This window comes from Hippopotamus amphibius, chromosome 3, assembly GCF_030028045.1.
Source record: "Hippopotamus amphibius kiboko isolate mHipAmp2 chromosome 3, mHipAmp2.hap2, whole genome shotgun sequence".
Lineage (NCBI taxonomy): Eukaryota > Metazoa > Chordata > Mammalia > Artiodactyla > Hippopotamidae > Hippopotamus > Hippopotamus amphibius.
This window is the reverse complement of record NC_080188.1, coordinates 43,328,264-43,354,987: the sequence shown is the minus strand read 5'-3', so window position 1 is coordinate 43,354,987 and position 26,724 is coordinate 43,328,264. Positions and strand designations below refer to the sequence as shown.

General features: G+C 39.2%; 1 protein-coding gene across 1 annotated transcript in view; it reads right to left on the bottom strand.

Moving 5' to 3' along the window:
• The window catches only part of MOB1B (MOB kinase activator 1B), a 52,905-nt gene extending 27,103 nt beyond the window's left edge, over positions 1-25,802 (bottom strand). The window contains exon 1 of the mRNA XM_057725451.1: positions 25,617-25,802. Coding sequence (XP_057581434.1) covers positions 25,617-25,630 — 14 coding nt within the window. The 5' untranslated portion in view covers positions 25,631-25,802. The remainder of the gene's footprint in view (positions 1-25,616) is intronic.
• Positions 25,803-26,724: the final 922 nt, after the last annotated feature.

The following is a 26,724-nucleotide window of genomic DNA, read 5'->3' as shown; positions in this document are numbered from 1 at the left end:
TTCTGATTAGAATGTAAACATGATTGACAATTCATAGCATTACTATGAGGTCTTTTCTTTCCAAATAAATATCCAGGAGTCAGGTTTGTTTATTCCAGTCCTCTTACTCATATTTGAAGGCCAATCAATTTCTAGCGCAAGACAGGATGGCTTGACAAGTAAATACCTGAGTCTAAAGGCAAAACTCTGAACACACACCCCTTACAGTTAGGCATCCAGTTTGATCTACCTTTCGTAAATTTCAAAAGCGTCATTTATTTCCTCTTTGAAACCCTAAAGAATAGATTAGTCCCCATTGTGACATCTACATTTATTCGCATAAACCATATCTTACCATCTCAACAGTCACACCCATCATTACCCTCAATTTTAACCCTTTATTGTTCAATCCAACTATCAACAAAATTGATACTTTCTAAGTTGGACTGGAGAATCTTAAGGCTGAAGGAACTGAGGGGAGAGGGGGATTTACAGAAAACTCAAATCAGAGGCACTAGTAAGGCTCAGAAGAATATAGATCCACATTTTGATACTGAAGAACAAACTCGTCAATACATTCAAAATGAGAAGCAAATTAACATCAATTTATTTGTGTCAATAACTCTACACCTTCAAAGTCAAATGATTTACTCTGACCACCCAGCTAATTAAATGGCAGAAGTGGGACTCAACAATAGTCCGTTATCTTCAAGTTACTTAACATGACCAAGCCTCAGCTTGGAATAATAATAATACCTACCTTACTACTGAACCCTGTGGTAAGAATAAGAACTCTACTAATATCACTTTGTTTCACCTCTAGGTACCAACCTGATATTCACATCAGTAGCTCCTTCTATCGGTCTAAATCCAGTACTAGAGATCAGATACTTGATAAATATCTGTTAATGGAGAGTTCCAGTCAACTTCTGTTGTATGAATAAGATAGAAAGATGAAGCCAGATTTCAATATTTGTAGGTAGAACCAATAGAACTCACTCTGTATTCCAGAATTTGTGGAGAGTGGTGAAGAAGAGACAATCAAGGAAGACTCCTAGGTTTTTAGTCTCAAGTAGGTAGAAAACAGGCCATTTACTGAAATAAGTCTAGACAGATGGATTTTGCACAAATTAACTTGAGATAGCTATTAGATATCTAAATGGATAACTTAGGTAGGCAGTTGTACCTACACGTCTCAGGCTCAGAGGAAAGATCAGACTGAAGGTAACTAATACTCTTGGCATCCTCACTGGTTAGCACAGTGCCAAAAGCTGCACCAGTATATTATTAAAACAAGTATTTTATAAGCTATGAGAAGTCCTATAGTAAAGAAAATTATTTATGGTTTAGCTCAGGGTTTCCCAAACATCTTTAGTCATGGAAACTTTTCTTCCACATTTTAACATCTTGCTCTTTAACACATATTAGGGATCATTGCACTAATATATTAAACTGCTAACTGGGTTACCTCTCGATTTTCAGCATATTCATAACACTTCAATTTTATGACGTGTAACTCCATGACTTCATACAAGAACAGGTAGAGGGTTGGTCAATTCACTATTTATTTAATACCTCATAAAATTTTATAATCTAATCTTTAGAAAATAAAAAGCACTTCACAAGCAAACGCCAATTAGTTTCTACATCTATGAAGTTATGTGAGGCATAATTTTAGCTACAGATGAAGACACTAAGGTTTAATCACTAATCTCCAATCACCCTCTGAGCTTCTGAGTTGTATACAGATGGCAGTTTCCTTTGCCCAGCACTAAATTCATTATTCAGTAAATAGGTACTAAAACCACAGGAGATTTTAGGAAGTGCCCATCGTCGAATGTCTAGGTAATTTCCATGCGACAGCAGTAACTGCATTTTTTGGATCCTCTACAATGTTAGAGACTGTTAGAAGAAAGAAAACAAAACTTGCATATGCAAAGCTCAGAATGAGCATCGACCTGCAACTGAGTTGGTAGTAATTCCAAATATACTGATATTTTAACCAAGAAACACCCAGGGAGCTTGAACGTCACTTCTTTTATAAAAACATTTCCTAACCTTCCATGAAAAACTCTCCATCCTCTCTTGTGTCTCCTTGTAGCTTAAAGCACCTGTAACATATATATTTATGTTTGTTCTCTTTTAGATAACTCTCTAAAATGAGAGGCTATGTTCTCTTCATTTTTGTAACTACACTCTTTAGTATGATACCTGGGATACAGAAGAGGAAAGGGAAAGGGCAAAGGATTTAGAGTAAAGAGCCAGTTTCACATCCTGTCTTTTTAATTTACTAGCTGTGAAACCTTAGATAAATAATACAACTTCTCTAAGCTTACATCTAAAAACTGGATATGACATCACCAATTTTGTAGGACCGTTATGACAAATGAATGCGTACATTTAAAGCAGCTTAGTTTTGAGGTAGCTGTCACACAGCAAATACGCAATATAGGAAATGACAGCTTAAAAACGCTCAATGAATGAAGGACTATATGTATATGCATATATACATATACATACACACATACATATGGATAATCACTACTTTAACCATGTCTTAGTCCATTCAGTCCGCTGTAACAAAACACCATAGACTGGGTAGCTTATCAACAACAAAAATTGATTTCTCACAGCTTTGGTGACCAGAAGTCCAAGATCAAGGTGCCAGCATTGTCAGGCCCTCTTTTGGGTTTCTGACTGCCCACTTCTCACTACATCTTCATATGGTGGAAGGGGTTAGGGAGCTCTGTGGGATCTTTTTCATAAGGGCACTAACCCCATAATGAGGGTGGAAGCCTGAAAACCTAATCACCTCTCAGAGGTCTCACCTCCTAAAATCATTGCATTGTGCATTAAGATTTCAACTTATGAATTTGGGTGGATACATTCAGACCACAGCAATCTTCCTGCCATACTTCTACTAATCCTTAAAGGGTCAGCTAAAAACAACACCTCCTCATACTTACTTGTTTTCATTTTTCTTTCTCTCTCTCACTAGACTGTGAGTTACTCAAGAATATGGATCGTGTCTTGGTCATCGTTGAATCTAACACAGAACCTAGGACATAACAGGTTTACTAGTAAAAGTTTATTATCCTAAATAATGATATTGAAAGGAGAGAAAAATCTTGTTCTTACTGCAAGGAGCAGTTGTTCCCAGAATTAAAGAAAGGGATTGACCCATCATCTTTAGTTGATGCAACACATCTGAAAGATTTTAACTACAGCAAGAGAAGTAACAGATGGACTGGGGATATTTCCTAACCCTCATACCAAAATTTCATTTTCAGTCTTAGGCCCTGTAGAGTCCTGCGCTCTTAAACCTTGGCTAAAAAATGGGTCAATCAAAGCAAGACATCTCAATCTAAGTAAGCCTACTCCTCCCATTGGGGGAGGGAAGGAGGAGCGAGGAGGTAAGCTCTTCATTTTTATTTAGTTATTTTCAGTAACTAAATAGGTTGCAGTTTGCTTCCACAGTTTAGAGTAATTTAACTATACTTAAAAAACTAACATGCACTTCCTTGCAGTAAAAGGATTTTTTTTTTTTCCACCAGGGTAAAAGTGCAGAATTTCCCCTGGTATCTATTTCAAAACCACAGCCATTATGAAGGGTACAACAAAAGATCAAGTCTGCAGTCTTGGCACTAATGGAACAATCTTTACCTTAGATACCGATCTCAAGTTAACACCAGAGCAAAGATTCACCTACAATTCCTACAGTGCATCATTTGCCTGCAAATATGAAGCAGTAACACAACAGGTATCAATTCAATCAGTGACACAGCAGTTTTAACGGTATGAATGCTTTGAAATTAAATTCTTACAATAAAGCCAGTCTGACTAGGAAAAAACCACAAAGTTAAAATCAGATGGAGCCTAATTTTCCTTATCTCATATACTTTTTTTTTTTTTTTAATTATTATTTTATTTTATTTTTTTTGGGGGTACACCAGGTTAAATCAACTGTTTTTATACACATATCCCCATATTCCCTCCCTTCCTTGACGCCCCCCCCTCGATTCCCCCCCACCCTCCCTGCCCCAGTCCTCTAAGGCATCTTCCATCCTCGAGTTGGACTCCCTTTGTTATACAACAACTTCCCACTGACTATTTTACAGTTGGTAGTATATATATGTCTGTACTACTCTCCCGCTTATTCTCAGTTTCCCCTTCACCCCCCGCCCCCTCCCATACCTCGAGTTCTCCAGTCCATTCCCTGTATCTGCTTCCCTGTTCTTGTCACTGAGTTCATCAGTACCATTTTTAGATTCCGTATATGTGAGTTAGCATACAATATTTGTCTTTCTCTTTCTGACTTACTTCACTCTGTATGACAGATTGTAGTTCTATCCACCTCATTACATATAGCTCCATCTCATCCCTTTTTATAGCTGAGTAATATTCCATTGTATATATATGCCACATCTTCTGTATCCATTCATTTGTTGATGGGCATTTAGGTTGCTTCCATGTCCTGGCTATTGTAAAGAGTGCTGCAATAAACATGATGGTACAAGTTTCTTTTGGGATTATGGTTTTCTTTGGGTATATGCCCAGGAGTGGGATGACTGGATCATATGGTAGTTCTATTTGTAGTTTTTTAAGGAACCTCCAAATTGTTTTCCATAGTGGCTGTACCAACTTACAGTCCCACCAACAGTGCAGGAGAGTTCCCTTTTCTCCACACCCTCTCCAACATTTGTTGTTTCCAGACTTTGTGATGATGGCCATTCTGATTGGTGTGAGGTGATACCTCATTGTGGCTTTGACTTGCATTTCTCTGATGATGAGTGATGTTGAGCATCTTTTCATGTGTTTGTTGGCCATCTGGATGTCTTCTTTGGAGAAATATCTATTTAGGTCTTCTGCCCATTTGTGGATTGGGTTATTTGCTTTTTTGGTATGAAGCTGCATGAGCTGCTTGTATATTTTGGAGGTTAATCCTTTGTCCGTTGTTTCATAGGCAATTATTTTTTCCCATTCTGAGGGTTGCCTTTTAGTCTTGTTTATGGTTTCTTTTGCTGTGCAAAAGCTTTTAAGTTTCATGAGGTCCCATTCATTTATTCTTGATTTTATTTCCATGATTCTAGGAGGTGGGTCAAAAAGGATGTTGCTTTGATGTATGTCAAAGAGTGTTCTGCCTATGTTTTCCTCTAGGAGTTTGATAGTGTCTGGCCTTATATGTAGGTCTTTAATCCATTTGGAGTTTATTTTTGTGTATGGTGTTAGGAAGTGTTCTAATTTCATTCTTTTACATGTTGCTGTCCAATTTTCCCAGCACCACTTATTGAAGAGGCTGTCTTTTTTCCATTGTATACTCGTGCCTCCTTTGTCAAAGATAAGGTGCCCATATGTGTTTGGGCTTACTTCTGAGTTCTCTATTCTGTTCCATTGATCTTCCTTTCTATTTTTGTGCCAGTACCATACTGTCTTGATCACTATGGCCTTGTAGTATAGTTTGAAGTCAGGAAGCCTGATTCCACCAACTCCATTTTTCCTTCTCAAGATTGCTTTGGCTATTCGGGGTCTTTTGCGTTTCCATACAAATCGTAAGATTTCTTGCTCTAGTTCTGTGAAAAATGCCATTGGTAATCTGATCGGGATTGCATTAAATCTGTAAATTGCTTTGGGTAGTACAGTCATTTTCACGATGTTGATTCTTCCAATCCAGGAACATGGTATATCCCTCCATCTGTTTATGTCATCTTTGATTTCTTTCATCAATGTCTTAAAGTTTTCTGCATACAGGTCTTTTGCCTCCTTAGGCAGGTTTATTCCTAGGTATTTTATTCTTTTGGTTGCAATGGTGAATGGGAGAGTTTCCTTCATTTCTCTTTCTGCTCTTCCGTTGTTAGTGTATAGGAATGCAAGAGATTTCTGTGCATTAATTTTGTATCCTGCTACTTTACTAAACTCATCAATGAGTGCTAGCAGTTTTCTGGTAGAGTCTTTAGGGTTTTCTATATATAGTATCATGTCATCTGCAAAGAGTGATAATTTTACTTCTTCTTCTCATATACTTTTAACTGAACTTTCCTTTTTTTAACCAATGTTTAGTCATCCCTAGAGAATTAATTCAGGGGTCATTTTTCCTCAGGAAGCTTCACTGATATCCTAGGCTACATTAAGGATGCCTTCTCTGTGTTCACACAGAACACTAAAATGTGTCTATATTTTACAATGCACCATGAGATTCTCAAAGGCAAGGACTGTTTCAAGTCATCACTGCATCTCCAGAACCTAGCAGAAGGCCTAGGTCAGAACAGAGCCTCAATAAAAGTTTGTTGAGCTAAAATGATAAAGGACTCCAGCTCAAAAATGGTAAAGTAAAAGCAAACATTTTGACATTTGCTAAATTTATATTCTGAGCTTATACAAATAGCCCTAGTCATAATAGATATAGAAGCACAGTACACACTATACATGCATAGTTGTTGCTACATATGTAATATGGAAATACCTCCTGTAATGTTCTTAAAAATGAATGTGATTTTTTCTTTACTGACCTTTTAACTTCTAGTTCTTTATTTTGAGCCTCTGATAATCTGAAAGACATTATGAACTTTCTCTCTAGAGACATAATATTTTGCACACAGGAAGTCAGGGAAGTGCTAAAATCTGTTCAAAAATTCAGAAAAAGAACTCCTGCCCTAGTCTGTCTCCTTTCTCTCAGGCTATCATGAGAATATCGTTTTCTCCTGAAATCTTCTAAGATTTCCACATTTATTTTCTAATCCTCTAAATGTATCTTGTGGATAAAACCACACAGGTGATCAGGATGATAAGTATGGGTCTCTTATTCAATGAAAAAAATCTACAGTTTGTATTCTATGGTTTATTCTTTTTCTATTAAAATAGTAACTAACAGAAAGTTTTGATCATATTTGTACAATAATTTATATTAAAGTTCAAAACCACTGCATTTATAAGACAGTCAATGCATTAAATTAATATTCTTAAGAAAATAAAGAAGCCCATGTTGATGCCTATAGAAACTGACAAAGTGTCCCAGGAAATGGGGAAAGTCTTTATTTCTTTTATTAATGGAACTGGAGGAAGATATTAGAAACATGAATACAAAAGTTATAAATCACAACTACTGAGCCCGAGCTCTAGAGTCCGTGAGCCACAACTACTGAGCCTATGTGCCACAACTACTGAAACCTGCGCCTAGAGCCCACGCTCTGCAACAAGAGAAGCCACTGCAAATAGAAGCCTGCCCACCGCAATGAAGAGTAGCCCCTGCTCACAATACCTAGAGAAAGCCCATGTACAGCAACTAAGACCCAACGCAGCCAAAAAAATTAAAAAATAATAATAATAAAAGATCAAAAAAATTAAAATTTAAAATTCTGTGGGAAAATTTACAACCTAGAACTTGATACTCTGACATAACATTAATCAAGTATGAATGTAGAATATATTTCTAGATACATAAGGTCTCAAAATATTAACATTCCACTTACTGTTTTCAGTAAGGTTCTGGACAACCTGCCCCAAAAAAGGGAGTAAACCAAGAGAGAGGACGTGAGACCCAAGAAAGAGGAAATCCAACCCAAAAGCCATGCAAGGGGAATTCTCTAGAATGAAGGTGAAGGGAGATTCCAAAGATAACAGCTATACAGCAAGACTTAGATAACATCAATCAACAGACTGTAGCAGATCAGAAAGCTCCAACAGACACTATTCAAGAAGATAGAGAGGGACTTCCCTGGTGGCGCAGTGGTTAAGAATCCACCTGCCAATGCAGGGAACACAGGTTCCAATCCTAGTCCAGGAAGATCCCACATGCTGCTGAGCAAATAAGCCCATGTGACATAACTACTGAGCCTGCACTCTAGAGCCCGAGAACCACAACTACTGAGCCCACGTGCCACAACTACTGAAGCCTGTGAGCCTAGAGCCTGTGCTTCGCAACAAGAGAAGCCACCGCAATGAGAAGTCCATGCACCGCAACTAAGAGTAGCCCCCACTCCCCGCAACTGGAAAAAAGCCCACGCGTAGCAACGAAGACCCAACGCAGTCAATAAATAAATAAATAAATAAAAATAAATTTATAAAAAAAAAGATAAAGTAAGAGAATCTGAACACACTTGAAGGTTAACTGGGGGAAAACTTTGGAGGTTTAAAAAAAGTATTGAGTACACAGAAAATAAAACAAAAAATTCCCAGAAAGAGCATAAAGTTGTTTAGGAAAGGAAAAAATAAAATTACAGTACATACTTGGCTCAACTGTCAACAGTGTTTATATAGTATTAACTACTATATTGAGAAGCTGGCAGGGTGGGAAGTGTATATATACACATATATGGTATGTGGGCATGATATTCTCTTCTTTCATAAGAATTCAATAGTTAGTGCCTAGAAATGAAAAAATCCATATGTAACAATATAAACTAGTTAGAGATAAGAAATTAAAAGTCAAAATAATCAGGTAAAAGATTTCAAGTGGCTGTATCCAGAAGCAGGAAAAGAGGGACTGTTTTTCTGACAAGCCTTATAAAATTTTTGACTCTAAATTAAATCATGTAGTCCATGTATAATACTGACAAAAATTAAAACTAAAATTTTAAAGCCTGAAAGCTTAATAAAAAAGTTTGAATGTTTACCAAAACATGCAATAAAATTGGGTTATTTACAGAAATGTTCATGAACTGCTCTATCTTTAAAATCTAAGCATACTTGTGCAATATATTTCTGACCACAGTATTATTCACAGTACACTATAGATAAGTAAGCCAAAATCACCTACATATATGCAGACTTCTCCTAATGGTTTATTAGCTGGTGGCTGCTATTGCTATCATCCTTAGTTCTATTATCAAAATTGTTTCAAAAACATTCATTCACCTTAGAAACTTTGCCAGATTCAATCAGTTTGATATACCAATGGTCCCTGAGGAAACCAAAAGCCATCAGTTAAATACACATCAAGTTGAAATTTGTAAAAGTAGCATTCAGCATGGGTAGTGGAAAACACTGATGCTGACTGGACCCAGGGCCCTGGAATCATAGAGTACCTCTACTACTTAGTAAGAGACCTTGACTTAGTTACTTATTACTTAAATCTCTCTGGAGCCTTATCTGCCTCATCTGAAAATGAAGAAAGCATTATGCTGCAGAGTTGTTTCAAGGATTAGAAACCAGTGAGTAAAATACTAATGCAATGCCTGGCACAAGGATCAATAAAAGCCATCTGCTGGTATTATTTAACTTGAGCATTATCTATTTCATATGGAATAGGGAAACTTGATTTTACAGCTGGGGACTCTGGGCTGGAATCCCTAATTTGCCTTGTATTAGTTATGTGACTCTGGGTAAATTACTTAATCATTCTGATCGCAAAAAAAGAGAAATCAAATCACCCACCATGTGGGATGGTTCTGAAAACAAAATATGTATAGAAATATAGAGCATAAGCTGGTGCACAATCAGTGCTCAATAACTGATACCAGTTCAATACATCTGTACCATCTCTTTATCCTTTGTAGTGAAGGTCCACCACAGACATAAGCTGAGTTATAGCTACATTCAGTCCTTTTTTAATAAGCAACTGTAAAAAGTGGGAAGTCGTGTAACATCAAAAAATACATCTAAAATAATAAGACATTTGGAATTCTTGGTATAATCAAGATTAGTCTCATTAGAATTTGTTTATATAACTGACTAAGTGTAGCCTTGGAAAATCACAAGATCCCGAGTCTCAACTGGTTCATCTAAAAATAAGAGGTTGAAATGTAAAATAGATAGCTAGTGGGAAGCTGCTGCATAACACAGGGAGATCCACTCGATGGTGGGTGATGACTTGGAGGGCTAGGATAGGGAAGGTGGGAAGGAGTCGTGGGAGGGAGGGGATATGGAGATATATGTATAAATACAGCTGATTCGCTTTGCTGTACAGCAAAAACTGGCACAACAGTGTAAAGCAATTATATTCCAATAAAGAGCTTTAAAAAAATAAAAAATAAAATAAAATTAAGAGGTTGGAGCAAAATCTTTTCCATTCCTGAAAATCACTAAATGTAAATTATTCCTCCAGAGATTTGATCTCATTCTTACCAATCCCACAAGTCACCATAAATCTTTTCAAACACCATTAGGAGAAACACTGAATGTTGTCAAATATAACTGTTTTTTTTTAGAAATCATAAAATGAGGCACAAAAGTACAATGATTTTGCACAGCTTACATACTCCAGATCACAAGAATAACTGAATTCTTCTATAAAGGAACTGAGGCAGAATATTTCTTTTATTCAAGATTGTTTTATTCTCCCTTTCTGTTCAGGAGCAAGGATTTCCATCTTTCAGATCACCAATGGTTTAAGCATAAGCTTATGGTACCCAAGCATAGAACAAATCATGATTCCTCTAAATGAAGGCTAAAAACAAGAACGGCTCATGGATAACAGCGTGATGTCAGAAAAGTACCTGTGAAAATAATACACAGATGCAGCCAAACCTCGGAACACAAGGCAAAGAAGGGCTGTATAAGACTCCAGGAAAGACAATAAAAAAAACCCAAAAAACAAAAACCCTTTAATCCTAATACAGTCAACTGCAAACGTGACATTTCACATTATCTGAGATTGAGCAATGCTTCCCCGTACCTGGAAAGGGCTTCAACTGTGGCGGGAGAGAGAGAGAGAGAGAGAGACAGAGAGAGACAGAGAGGCTTCCCTGGTAGCACAGTGGTTAGGAATCTGCCTGCCAATGCAGGGGACACAGGTTTGATCCTTGGTCCGGGAAGATCCCACATGCCACGGAGCAACTAAGCCCATGGGCCACAACTACTGAGCCTGCACTCTAGTGCCCTGGAACCACAACTAATGATGAGCCCACGCTCTGCAACTACTAAAGCCAGCACGCCTAGAGCCCGTGCTCCGCAACAGGAGAATCCACGGCAATGAGAAGCCCCCGTACTGTGATGAAGAGTAGCCCCCACTTTCTGAAAATACAGAAAGCCCGTGAGCAGCAAAGAAGACCCAACACAACCAATAAATAAAAATAAATAAATAAATTTATTTTAAAAAATTAAAAAAAAATAAAACTAAGAGAGAGTAATACAAATGAGTTGGAAACCATCAAAGTGGAGAAAAAAGTAAAAAACACATAAAACTAAATGAAAAAATCTTCCCCTCTTCTCTCCAGTTTCTTTTGAACTAAGTGAAATGTAAATATCAGAAATGCCATAAAAAGAAATTCATTAAAGCTAGCAGTTTCTCACACACACAATTATGCAAAGTACTTACTGATTAAAAAAAACAGTGTTCTGGGACTTCCCTGGTGGCACAGTGGCTAAGAATCCACCTGCCAATGCAGGGCACACAGGTTCCATCCCTGGGCCAGGAAGATCCCACATGCCATGGAGCAACTAAGCCCGTGTGCCACAATTACTGAGCCTGCACTCTAGAGCCCTCGAGTCACAACTATTGAGCCTGTGTGCCACAATTACTGAAGCCTCCGTGCCTAGAGCCCATGCACCACAACGAAGAGTAATCCCCACTCGCCACAACTAGAGAAAGCCCATGCGCAGCAACAAAGACCCAATACAGCCAATAAATAAACTTAAAAAAAAAGTATTCTGAGTTTTCATAACATATAACTTTCTCATGCTCATAATAGTTAGACCTGTAAATGCTCAAAAACAGTAAGCATATCATAAAAGTACACTCTTCAGATTGATGAGCAATTAGACACTACTTCACTCATAGTTTGGGGAAAGGAAAAAACCCTGGCAAAGCTCTGTATCCGACTCCATGAGAAGGGCACTAAATGTGTTAAGAGTAACAAGTGAAAAGCAATTTTACATCTACCTCGAGAATCTATAGGTCATTTTTACAGCTCCAAGTATGTCATCTGCCTCCCAAACATGTTTATTGTTTGCATTAAACTATGTTTCTTATCTGCATTAAGATATCAGAAAGATAACTAAGAAACAAGAAATCCGATTGGATACTTCAGTTTGTAAAATCCACCTCTACAGATAATCCATGCTTACCTTGGACAAAAGTAATATTTTCCTAGGAAATTATTAAAGAATTTTAAAATTATATTCCACCGTTACTTTTCACACGACTATTAATTTTCAAATTTCACTTATTAAAAACTACAATCTAGGCCTTTCTCACCTTCTGAGATGGCCCACACTCTGTCTGTGGAGTGTGTTTCTTTCTAAATAAATCCACTTTTTACCTTAAAAAAAAACAAAAAACAACAACAAAAAACCCCAACTACATTCTAAATTTTAACATAAAAGATATTATTTTCCCCTTTTGAAATAAAAGAGCATACAACTCACTAACCAAAAAACAAACAACCCAATCAAAAATGGGCAGAAGACCCAAATAGACATTTCTCCAAAGAAGATATACAGATGGCCAACAGGCACATGAAAAGATGCCCAACATTACTAATTATAAGAGAAATACAAATCGAAACCACAATGAGGAACCACCTCACACAGGTCAGAATGGCCATCATTAAAAAGTCTACAAATAACAAATGCTGAAGAGGGTGTGGAGAAAAGGGAACCCTCATACACAGTTGGTAGGAATGTAAATTGGTGCAGCTACTATGGAAAAGAGTATGGAGGTTCCTCAAAAAACTAAAAATACAGTTGCCATATAATCCAGCAATCCTACTCCTGGACATATATCTGGAGAAAACTATAATTCGAAAAGATACATGCACCCTAATGTTCACTGCAGTACCATTTACAATAGCCAAGACATGTAAACAACCTAAATGTCCATCAACAAACACACACACACACACACACACACACACACACACACACACACACGGAATACTATTCAGCCATAAAAAAGAATGAAATAATGCCATCTGTAGCAACATGGATGGACCCGGAGATTATCATACTAAATGAAGTAAGTCCCAACAATGAAGTAAGTCCGAAAAAGAAAGACAAATACCATATGATATCACTTATATGTGGAATCTAAAATATGACACAAATGAATTTATTTACAAAACAAACTCACAGGCACAGAAAACAAACTTATGCTTATCAAAGGGGAAAGGGGGTGGAGAAGTGATAAATTAGTTTGGGATTAGCAGATACAAACTATTATATATAAACAACAAGGTCCTACCGTATAGCACAGGGAACTATGTTCAATATCCTGTAATAAACCATAATGGAAAAGAATATGAAAAAGAATATATATAACTGAATCCCTTTGCTGTACATCAGAAATGAACGCAACATTGTAAATCAACTACACTTCAATAAAAAAAAGAAAGAAAGAGGGACTTCCCTGGTGGTCCAGTGGTTAAAACTCCATGCTTCCAATGCAGGGTTTGATCCTTAGTCAGGGAACTAAGATCCCAGATGCCATATGGCATGGCCAAAAACTTAAAAAGAGAAAGGAAGGAAGGAAGGGGAAAGAAGGAGAGAGAGAGAGGAAGGAAGGAAGGAAGGAAGGAAGAGAAAGAAAGAGAGAGAGAGAGAAAGAAAGAAAGAAAGAGAGAGAGAGGGAGAGAAAGAAAGAAAAGAAAGAAAGAAAGAAAAGAAAGAAAGAAAAAGAAAGAAAAAAGCAAGGAAGGAAGGAAGACAGATGACAGAAGTTCTTTGGAAGACTTTTCTATCAACTTGTTTACTTGGTTATATGTAAATATATATTTATTTATTTATATTTATATAAATATATATATATATGAAGCCCAAGAAGCTCTCAGGATTATTATTCTTAGTGGTACAATAGTGGTGGGATGCAGGGATATAAGCACTTGCACTCACTGCTACTTGAAGACAATTTACAGTGGCAGGTAGGGAACGTGCCTGGCATACAGCAATCCTTGAAAAAAGGGTAAAACAACAAGGTCTCCACAAAACTGTAAAATAAAGATCCAATAAACAGGTGTTCCAAATATTCTTTTTTTTTGGCTGTGTTGGGTCTTCGTTGCTGCACTCAGGCTTTCTCTAGTTGCGGTGAGCGGGGGCTACTCCTCATTGCAGTGCCTGGGCTTCTCAGTGTGGTGGCTTCTCTTGTTGCAAAGCATGGGCTCTAGGTGCTTGGGCTTCAGCAGCTGCGGCACATGGGCTCAGTAGTTGTGGCTTGAGGGCCCTAGAGTGCAGGCTCAGGCACACAGGCTTAGTTGCTCCGTGGCATGCGGATATTCCTAGACCAGGGATCGAACCCGTGTCCCCTGCATTGGCAGGTGGATTCTTAACCACTGCGCCACCAGGGAAGTCCCAGGTATTCCAAATCTTTCTGTGCACAATAGCCACCTACTTCTAGTTCCCCAAAAGTCTTTAAAAGGGGAAAATTAGAAGGAAATGAAGGGAATCATTCGTACTTCCTCCACCTACCATCATGAAAATACTTAAAAATGTCATTGATTTGTCAAAAGAAAATGTTTTTTTTACTTCTAATTTATCTCTCCCCGCACCTCTGCCCCTCCCATCCCCTTTGGTAATCATAAGTTTGTTTTCTAAGTCTGTGAGTCTACTTCCATTTTGTAAATAAGTTCATTTGTATTTTTTTTAGATTCCACATAAGTGATATCATATAAAAAATTTTTGTTACCAAGTATGTAACATGCCATATATAGACAATATATAACAGGCACTATGCTAGACAGTAGAGATTTAAAAATAATTTTTGCAACTGCTGCATCTTCAAAGAGGTCACATACTCTGATGAGGAAGAAAGGCCTGAAAACTGACAAGTACAATATCTTTTTGATACAAGCTACAATAAGGACTATTGAGGAGACTGAAATGGTACCTAACAAATTGGGAAGGGGGTAGAGGTCAGGAAAAAAGAGTTAGCTCCTAAAGTAAAGAAATAGGGGTGGAATGGAGAAGGGCTCCAGCCAGAACAACAGGAACAGCATTTACAAAAGCAGGCAGACATGGGAGAAATGCATGTTGAAAGAAATGCAAATAAAATGGCTAAGCTTAGTGCAGGGAAACATGGAAGGAAGCAGCAGATGAGGCTGGAATGTTAGCAAACACCATTACTGTGGGAGCTCTCTATGCCTTGGGACTTTGCCAATCACTTCCAGCCCATTCCAATCCCCACCTGAGAAGCCCAAGTAAACTGCAGGAAGAAAGTAGGCCAAAGGATTCCAGCCACCTCCTTTCCCTATTAAAAAACGCAATGCTGCAATGGAGCAACAGTGGCAGCAGTGCCAAAATTAAGCAGGGCAGGCCCCCAAATTCATCCCAAGAGAAAGGGCCTCTGCCTAAAACTGCAGAAGCACACAGCTGCAAAATTTCTGCTGTTCTGAATACATGACTATACCAGACACATAACTTTTTAAAATACTGAATGCAACTATTTCACACCTACACCTAACGAAATTTGTATTCCCACTGGAATATCAATAATCTTTAACCTTCATTAGCCAGTGGACTTAAAACTATGAGTTTACAACAATTTTATTGAAGAGTACATCCATGTAATACGCTGGTCTCCAATTTTAAGATTCTTGAGGACAGAGACCACATTTAATTTATTTCTGAACCCCTACCTTTCTCCTCCTACTACCAGCACCTAATAACACTTTCCTTATACACAGTAGATTCCAATAAATATTTATTGTATTACACAGCAGTAGCATGCATTTGTTAAGATAGCTAAACAAAATTTGAATTCAGAAAGACAACATACTGGGCTTAGGAATTTCATGAGCAAGGATACTAACAGTGTTCGCACAGGACTCTCTGGTTGTTGAAAACCTTTGTGAACATTCTCTCATTTAGTTCTCACATTTACCCAATGGAATAGGCATTCCTTCCCCACCAGTAAACAGAGGAAACAGGAGAAACTCAGTGATGTGCCCAAGGTCACATGGCTAGTGACAAACCAAAGACTCTGAAACTCAGGTCTCCTCACTCACAGGCTACTGTTCTTTCCATGACAACTTTTAGTCAATCAAAAATAGTTACATGTTGGGACTTCCCTGGTGGCACAGTGGTAAAGAATGTGCCTGCCCATGCAGGGGACACGGGTTCAATCCCTGGTCCGGGAAGATCCCACATGCCACGGAGCAACTAAGCCCCTGTGCCACAACTACTGAGCCTGCGCTTTAGAGCCCTTGAGCCACAACTACTGAGCCCATGTGCCACAACTACTGAAGCCCGGGCACCTAGAGCCCATGCTCCACAACAAAAAAAGCCACCACAATGAGAAGCCCGCCCACTGCAATGAAGAGTAGCCCCTGCTCGCCATAACTAGAGAAAGCCCGTGCACAGCAACAAAGACACAACTTAGCCAATAAATAAATAAATAAATAAATTTTAAAAAATATATGTATTTACATGTTGAAGGCACATTTGCCAAGCAATGTACTAACATGCTGGGAAATAAAACAATGAACAAATTTTATGAAACTTACAGTCCAGGAGGGAGAAAAGACCTTAAACAATAATTATAATTACAAGTGTGCAAAGACAGCCAGAGAACCTAACCTTGAGGGCTGTTAAAGAAAAAAATTATATATTCACTGACATTTGTTAAAGATGGTAAGGCAGATTTTATTCAGGAACAACAAGGTAGGTATAGGGACTACTGCAACAGGATTTTACAGCAGGGGAGAGAGATTGAGTTCAATTCCAAACACAGCATGGGGCAAGAGGGAATATACAACCAAGGAGCAGGGTACCGGGGTGAGAGGATAGAAAATTACTAAAAGAAAACATCTGGGGGGGGGGGGGGAGGGGAGGGTGTTTTTGGTTAAACTGACCTAACAGGATTCTTGCTGAACACAAGCAGGGGTGATCATACATCACCTGAGGAATGGCGGCAGATGATGAAGCTGATCAGATATTGAGGGTGGTAGGGGATTCTGGTTAAACTGACTAGCAGGGTTCTTGCTAAAAACAGACTTTACAGGGAAGTGCACAGATGGGCCTAGGAGAAAGTTCAGGACCTGACCAAAGTTTGGTCAAGCAAAGAATCTTTGTCAGGGCCTCACAGAGTCTCTCAAGGACAGAGGTAGTGTTATACTGTATCCCAAGTATTTTTCTTCTTCAGTTTTACACTGAATCCCAGGGTTTTGTTTTGTTTTTCTCCTTTACCTTATTTTGAATCATTTAACTCAATACACAGGCATCCACCGACTTACTATTGTCTAAAGCTTCTCAAACTTGAAGGTGCTTTTTAAAATAAGGGGTCTTATTAAAATGCATTTTAATTCGAGGAATGGGGCCTGAAATCTTGCATTTCTAACATGCTCCTAAGTGATGCCAAAGCCCCACACTTTAAGTGTCTAAAGTAGACTTCTCAAGGGTTACAGTTATGGGAGTTCCCTGGCGGGCTAGTGGTTAGGATTCTATGCTTTCACTGCTGGGGCCCAAGTTTGATCCCTGGTTGGGGAACTGAGATCTCATAAGCCATGTGGTGCAGCCAAAAAGAATTCAAAAATAAACACATTTTAAATTTAAAAAAAAAAATTCATAGTTATGTTTAGATATGATCTCCTTAGTCCTGGGGCCGGGGGGGGGCTTCTTGTCACCAGAGGGTCAAGAGTAGCCTTTTGTCCCAATGGTGCTAAATGACAGTGATACTTTCTTCTTAATATTGAATGACAAAAAAAAAGTGAAGATATCTCTAGAATCCACACTTATCACTTGACAATACAGTCCCAACACCTTATAAAAATATGTTCCCACTTGAGCAAAAGCTAAAATTAATACAGCTGAACTGAGGAACATTTTAGTTCCCAAATGTCTAGCCACTTAGAATTGTACTTTTTGGTATAATTTGGTTCTAATGATAATCTGAAAAAAAAAAAGTTTTATTTCAGTTCTTCATAACTTGCCATTTCCCAAATTAAGAATTGACAAGGTTAACAAAGGATTGATTAAAAGGTTGAACATTCTGACAAATAAGACTCCTTTGGGAGTCCGTAACAATAGGGTGGAGAAACAAGCATTAGTCCTCAAGGCAATGCTGTGCTCCGGTTGAGAGACTTCAGTTTTGACAAATCGGTTTGTTGTTCACTGACTCAGAAGAACAATTTCTAAGAGCTGAAAATAAGAAAACCAGTTGAACATTTGGCAGGGTGTGGGGAAGGGTTAGGGAGAATGGAACCAGGCATATGTGAGTAAAACCTATAACCAACAGGGAGTTTTTAAACAAAGAGCTATTTCAGTAGCTTAACGCTACAGGGCACCAACAAACAAACAGATTCTCTAAAGAGAAGGTCATGCTGCCGCCCATCTGTCTGGAACATGATCTGGGCATCGAGATACCAGAAAAGTTGCCATAAAAGACTTTTTACCCCACTGCTTCCACTTTATTCTATGTTTATACTGAATACTAAGAAAGTATTTAAACCATTAACTATTTCCACAAAGAAACACAAAAATTAACACCCAACACTACAACTACTGAACTCATCAAATTTTAACTTGAGAACAAGAGAACTTAGGCAAAAAAACAAAAACAAAAAAATAGTAGCAATAAAATAAGAATCAATCTTTCCATTACAAATATTAACAATAAGGCTGCTTGGCTATGAGGTACTTAGACTATTACCCAAATCATGTTTGTTTACCTTCATACTCCTGCTTTTAAGTTCTAACTTCAGAAAATCAAAGTAGCACTAATACATATGATAATAAATCTACAGAAATTGGCTATAATTTAGTAATCAGAAATGACTGTTTATAAAAAATAACATCTATAAGCAACCATCACACTGTTGAGATATTGATAATGAACTAGATATCACTGCTGCACATAACTACAATTTATTGAGCTAGGCCTTTTACATTCAGAATATCTAATTCTCCCAACATCTCTGAGGTATTGGTCCTGAACACAGGATTCATGGGGGAAAAATTAGATTACTATCACACTCATACCATACACAGTGGAGTCTCAGACTGCTTTCATCCTTAATATGGCTGAAGCAGGAGTCCACACATGCTCAGGAGAGGAGTAATGATGGCTGGATGACAGCTGGAGCCCAAGCCACAAGGAACGTGGCCAGGCAGAGTTAGGAGGATAAGAGGTCTGAACAAGTAAGTACATTGAGGATAATGGGAGCCAGGTTTCTCACTGACAAAGGTGAAAATGGAATGAGGAATGGGATAGTTACACAGTTGCAAAATAGCTCCTGACAAAAAATTAATCACAAAGAGAAAAAATATATAACTTTATACTGGAGAATCTTTGTAGACACATTAATCAAAGGAATCACCTCCAATAATGGACAAACATACATTATGTGCACCTGCTAAGATGCTGTAAGAAAAACATACATCACGTCTGTGATACTTCTGCCTCAAATGTACAACCAGGTCTTACCACAAGGAAACATCAGACAAACTCAAGCTGAAAGATATTCTATAAAATGACTGGCCTGCAGCCTCATAAATGTAAAAATCCCGAAAGTCAAGAAAAAAGGTAATGTTTCAGTTTGAAAAAGGCTGCACACACAAAACTGGGTGTAATACATGATTCCTGACTGGATCCTTTTGCTGAGGATGACATTATTGGAGCAACTAATGAAACTAAAGGATTCACTGAATAAGGAATATATAAGGATTTCCTCGTGCTATTCTTTGCAGCTTTTCTAAAAATTTGAAAATGTTTCAAAATAAAATTTAAAAATCACTTCTGCAGAGGGAACTCTCCTGCACTGTTGGTGGGAATGTAAGCTGGTGTAGCCACTATGGAAAACAGTTGGGAGGTTCCTTAAAAAACTAAAAATAGAACTACCATATGATCCAGTAATCCCAGTACTGGGCATATACCCAAAGAAAACCATAATCCGAAAAGAAACATGTACCATAATGTTTAGTGCAGCACTATTTACAATAACCAGGACATGGAAGCAACCTAAATGTCCATCAACAAATGAAGGGATAAAGAAGATGTGGCATATATATACAATGGAATATTACTCCACCATAAAAAGGAATGAGATGGAGCTATATGTAATGAGGTGGATAGACCTAGAGTCTGTCATACAGAGTGAAGTAAGCCAGAAAGAGAAAAACAAATATTGTACGCTAATTCATATATACGGCACCTAAAAAAAAATGGTACCAATGAACCCAGTGACAAGACAAGAATAAGGATGCAGATGCAGAGAATGGACTGAAGGACACGAGGCTGGGGGGGCGGGGGGTGAAGGGGAAGCTGGGACGAAGTGAGAGAGTAGCATAGACATATATATATACCACCAACTGTAAAATAGATAGCCTGTGGGAAGTAGCTATATAACAAAGGGAGATCAACTCGATGATGGATAATGCCTTAGAGGGCCAGGACAGGGAGGGTGGGGGGGAGTCGAGGGAGGGAGGGAATATGGGGATATGCATATAAATGCAGCTGATTGACTTTGGTGTACCTCAAAAACTGGTACAAGACTGTAAAGCAATTATATTCCAATAAAAAAAAATCACTTCTGCAAATGAACAGACTTCACAGCTACACTTTAATTAAACATGATATAAAAGATGGCCTTAAGTTAGTCAATTGATACAAAACAAAAATGGAAGTTATACACCTGAAACTAATGTTATACACCAATTATATCTCAATCTTTTAAAAAAAGGAATGTTGGAAGAAAGGAGGGTTTAAAAGTTCTCTATAGGACTTAACCTGCCTAATAGGTACCATTTGTCTCATATATTTTAAGAAGTAACACAAGTATTCGGCTTCAATACCTCCTAATCAATATAATATTGAAGAGAAGTACTACATGTGCTTGCATATATCAGACACTCCAAAGGTACAAAAACTCTTCAACAACATCAAGGGAAAAAAGTCAATGATAAAAGTAATCACATAGTAATTATTTTGCACTCAGTAATATAAAACAAAAGCAATCCTGTATCAGATGGTGAAAGTAAACTAAGGCCAGCCAAGTATTAATATTTGCAATTCCCAAAACTATAGTTCTGAAAACATGACCATACTTACTTCCATTCCCTCTCCCTCTCAACCCCCCAAAAAGTGTAACATATTAAACTGGTTGGTCAGATAACAAAACTGTTAAGATAATACTTGGGTAACAGCCACTCAAAGTGATGCTGCAGAAGTATATTGACATAAAGAATTCACAAGTGAAAAACCTGATCTATGCACAGTAAGGATCTACTTGCATTTTTTTTTTTTTTTGGTGGCATGCAGCAGGTGGGATCTTCGTTTCCAGACTAGGGATAGAACCCATGCCTTCTTCATTGGAAGCACAGAGTCTTAACCACTGAACCGCCAGGGAGGTCCCATTTGTATATTTTTAAATATATACAAACAAAAACATAACAGAAAAGATTAGGAAGTGATATCACAAAATACAATAGTTATCTCTGATGGTGTGATTATGAGAGATTTTTATTTTCTTCCTGTTCTTATCAGTATTTTGTGATTTCTCCAACACATATATTATTCTTACACTAAAAATAAGTCAAAAATAATTTAAAAGTATTATTTAAATTTAAAGGTTTCTATTTTCTCTTCCACCATTATATTCTTGATGACCCTTAGAAAACACTCCTAACTGTATGAGATATTAATAAAGACTTCTCTTAAAAGCAAGGCCTATCGGAATACCATCTTTTTATATTATTTTATCATTTATAGATAAGGTAATATGAAGCAGGTTCTCTAGATCTAGACTGCCAGGATTCAAATCCCAGCCACCCCACTGACTAGCCCCATAATTTGAACAAATTAACCTCTCTCTGCCAGTTTCTTCATCTGTAAAAATGGGGTTCCTGCTAGCTACTAAGCTGAGTTACTCATCTAAAGCATTTGGTGCCTGGCACACTAGTAAGCACTTAGCAGGCTATTTTTATTACTAATTTCTTTCACAGGTGAGGATGCTGAAGCACTAAAATCAGTTGAATCATTTGCCTGAAAACAAATATGCCGGGATGGGAGGCGGGGAGAGGGGATGTTTGGAGGAAAGAAGGAGAATGGAGAGAAGAGGAAAGTAAAGAGGGAGACATACAAAGACATAAACACAGTTAAAACCCTGGGTCCCCTTTCCTAAATTGCTATTCTTTTGAAAATACAAATGGCAGTTGCCAAGCATAAGGCTCAATAAATATTTCCTTCCTTTCTTCCTTCCTTTCCCAACTTCTTTGTTTCATTCTGTACAGAAACAGACCTAGTTTATATTCACTCAAATTCCTAAACCACCTTCCTACGAACTTCTATTTTAAAGTTAACTATATCTGTTTTAACTCTGTTCCAACCAAATAGTCTTACGTCAGAAAATTACACCTTGATCTTTTCCTAGTCAAGTGTTTCTGTGGAATTCCATGTCAGAAGAGACTTGCAATATAAAAATGCTAGAAACACAGAAACAAATACTTTCTCTCTATATATATTTTTTACTTTTTTTTAGCTCTTTATTGGAATATAATTGCTTTACACTGTTGTGCCAGTTTTTGCTGTACAACAGTGAATCAGCTGTATTTATGCATATATGTCATATCCCCTCCCTCCCGTGACTCCTTCCCACCCTTCACTATCCCAGCCATCTAAGTCATCACCCATCATAGAAGAATACTCTATATATTTTTAGAATGACTTGTTACGAACTCACTCTGATCCTAAATCTCCCTGAATTTTACATGCATAAAATGTCAGGAGAGGAAAAACCCTAAGTCAAGAGACCTGTATTCCAATTCTACCCAGGCCACTGATTAGGCCAGGAGCCTGAGGCTGGTGATTTTGCCACTTCAGCAAAAAAGAGGGGAGTAAGCTGTGTACTGACAGATCCCATCTAGCTCCCAAATTCTACAGCCTCTTGAACAAACCTGAAAATGGAGAATTCACAGGCAATTTTATGCCTTTCAGATGTTTCCTCTGACTGAAGTCTCCCATTTCTCCTCATCCTTTTAGAGAACTCTTGTTATACCTTCCATTAACTATCACTTCTTCCATGAAATCTTCCTCCTGCTCATTCTGTATTCTTTGGACCCCTATGCTTGTATTGCATCCATTACAGATGACTAATTATAAACTGTCTACCATTTCTGGAGTCTCACATCTTGCACAATGCCTAGCACAGAGCAGGTACTAAGGAAATGTTTAAAGACTTGAGGCTACAAAGTTAAATCAGGTTCCTGTGAAGTTTTTGTATGCACCATCTGGGAGTTTAGCTTAATTTGAAGACACACACAGGCCAGTATGCAGCACAACCAAAGCTCTGTCCCAGTCAGATTCACATACGCAGTGCAAGTTTATTCTGAGCCATTTGTACAAAAGCTACACAAAGGTATCACTGCTGCAGATTACCTAAACACCCTCTAAGGATTACCTAATCTACCTCACTTCCTAGCCAAAACTTCTTTATCCTGCTCTATTTTGTTCCCTGGCACTTACTACCTCCTACCATACTATAAAATGTACTGATGTTCAGTGTTTATAGTCATTTACCAGAACATAAGCTCCATTAATGCAGGAATTTTTGTGTTTTGTTCATAAATGATACTCTGCACCAGTGCCTGCACAACGAATGATGTTTTTTTAAGTCAATAAGTCTTTCCTTCTATCTTAAAGCCCTCAAGAGTTATGAGTCATCACCTTCATTACCCTATCTCACACTGTCCTTAATTTTTTCAGCTTCATCCACTTACAGCAGCTTTACAAGTAAGCTTCCAAGAACTGGAGCAAAAATTTTGTATTTAACTCCTAAACTGCAGCTCTTATTTTCTTTGCTTATCTGCTAGTACAGAAATAATATTCAGGAAACTATACCAAATAACAAATAGATAATAACCAAAACTTTGTTCTTTCACTTCTGATAATAAGCATTTCTACTTATGAGGTCTTCCCTTCATATTTTAAACTACCGGTGGACAAAAATCAAAGACAAAAATATTAGATTAACTTTTTTGGACTGTCAAGCAGCACACAGGCAAAATATGTTGAGAATTTATTAACTGCTATGTGTGACGTGACTGAAAAATTGTGTTCCAAATAGTACAAACCCTCTAATGTGCTATATACATTAATTATGGCAAGATTCTTATTAGCCAATATGCTTCAGGAAAATAAACTTATCCATCGCATTTCTGTAATTATTAAATACTGAGCCGTGGAAAAGTAGGATACTATTGTACTCACACTCAGAAAATACCACCAAAACCTTCTTTATGCCCTAGTTTCAGCCAAATATGGCTCTTCCCTGCTTCAAACAATTTTAGCTATGAGTTCCAAGAGAAGCAGTCAAGGACATATCTACATTGTTATTTAAGACAGCTTTTAAATTCTTGAAGAAATCAACATCAGGAATGTGAAAAATACTCAAGGTGAGAAGCCTCAAGTGGAGATGCTTGGCTATCTTTGAGTCAAACTAAAATAGGAAACAGACTTTTATGAAGTCACTCAGTTCTCTCATCTAGTACTATCTATCTGACAAACTCAGAACCAACTCTAGGATGAGCCTAAGAAAGAGGTTTCATAAGCTTAAATGTTTTAGGCAGGTTGACACAAGCCAGGCCCCCTTGTGCATATTAGAAATATGAGCAAGTCCACCTGCCGGTTAGCCTCTGTGATCGCTCAGTTTTGCTTAAACACCCTAAAAAGGATTAACATTCTAGATATAAGTTTGTGAAGATAAGGGTTAATTAAATTCTTAGGATACAGGTGCCAATGTGATGACGAAAAATTACGGGAGGTGGGGAAAGAAGAAAATCGTAACAGAAAATAATCTTTAAATACTGATTTTCTCCACCACAGTAAAGGAGCATATGGGATGGGTTTCAATCTCCCGAGTTTTTATTAGCTTTCTAACCACAGATTAAACAGAGGTGAATCACAGCGAAGCTTTCAAAAGCGTAATTCCCCAAGGTGTAAGGTCCTGTTTTCAGAGGACCTGAGGCTTGTCTGCTGCCACCATACCCCCATCCGGCTACCCCATCTTTCTGCCCATCCCCCTCAACCCGTATGCAATAAATGATAAGGGAAATAATGACCAGCACTAAATGTGACGCTGAGTTGGCATTTACAAATGATTTGCAAAACAACTCCCTAATCAACCCAGGGCACACTACCCAGACCCTATATGGTGGTTGTCTAAAAAGATAAAGCCCGTACTCTTCAGGGGAGCACGCTGGGAGGAGGGGCACCAGAGGATCCTAACCCGCCAGCAGCCGCGCTAAGAGTGTTACAGCTACAAGACTTGTCACCCCAAGTTCCCACTCCTAAAACCTAAGTGAGGAATGAAAAGGGTCCTGGGGTGACGGGAGAAAGTAAAAGCTCTAACTTCTGTGCTTGGGACCCAGGGAAAAAAGCAATGGACAGGGGAGACGTTGACAAGCGACCCGGCACGCGTCGGATACGGGTCTTGCGGAAGAGTGGGAGGTATCTATGCAGAGCGTGCAAACAAACAAACGCCAAGAGAAGACCGAGAGGAAAGACAGGGGTGATGGAGAAATGCGGACGCAGGCGTCGGGGTGTGTCGGGACTGGGGGTCCGGGGAGAAAGAGCCTCCTTGGAGTCTGGAGGAGTCCCCGCGTGCTCGAAGCTGGCCAGGGAGGTGGCGGCGGTCGGGCAGCGCGAGCGTTCGGGGCAGGCTCCCGGAGACCTGCCCGGTGGGCACGCCCGGCGCGAGCAGCGCGGGGCCAGGCGGGCGGGCGGGGGCCCGGGGCCCAGGTCGCCTGAACAAAGCCGGCGCGCGCGGGGCCTGGCTACTCACAACAAGAAGCTCATGTCGGCCGCGGCGTGGGCTGCGGGCTCGGAGGTCGCGAGGCCTCGGGGCGGCGGCGGCGGCTAGGCGAGGAGAGGAAGGAGGAGGAGGCGAGGATGAGGAGGAGGCGGGGAGCGCCTGCTGTTCCGCGGCCGCAACTTGTTCGGCTCAGCTAGTTCCAATGGCTCGCAGAGGGGGCGGAAGTGGGAAGCGCAAGGCTTGAATCACTCAATGGGAGGGGAAGGAAAAGGAGGCGGGGAAAGGGCCACTCGCCTCCTCCCAGGAGAACAGCCGCCGCAACCGCAGCCCCGCTCCCCCGCCTCCTCGTCAGCAACCCCTCACGGCCCCCACCCCCTGAGCTATCGCGAGAGCGCCGCGCGCCCACCCCGCCCCTCCTGCTGCGGCCCCCTGCCCCTGCGTTCTGGACACCGTTGCAGCCGCGGACCACGCCCCGCCAGGGTGCTGGGGCCACCGGATCGGTAGAGGCTAGTCCGCCACACTTTGGGGGTCTTGGCAGAGCGCTCCGAGCTGCTTAGCTGGATTTCAGCGGTCAGGAAGGAAGTTGGCTTCAACTCTGGGATGTCAGAGTCCTGCGGAGAGGGATGGAATTGCCACCAGAATTCTGCCCACTGTGAGTGCCCAGATGAAAGGTCATGGAGCCTCTCTGTTAAGTATGTAAAAACAGGAGTGAGTTTCATCTGATTGGAACGGTTTGGGTGTGGTTCCGCCAGAAGAGAGGAAAGGATCTAAATAGGCTTTCAAGGTCCCCATTGTTTTATGGGCATATTTTAAAACCCTGAACTAGGAGATGGTCAGGGTCCATCACTGTCTGAACAGGCAAATGAGGCTGTCATCAGCAGCTGGGAAAAGTTCTGTGGTGACATATTCACGTTATGTGGAGTAAATATATTATAAAGCCTTGCCCTGGGCCCCTTAAGTATATGAAATGCAAGTCCTTCTGTAAGGGGGACTAGATTCTTTCTAGCTTCTAGAATGTTTTGTGCATCAGAGTACTCAATGACTAGAATGGACTTGAGCCCCATAAATGCTTAATCAGCGTTGCCACCTGCCTACCACAGCGTTATCAATTTGGGTACCCATTTATTTTGCAAAGAGA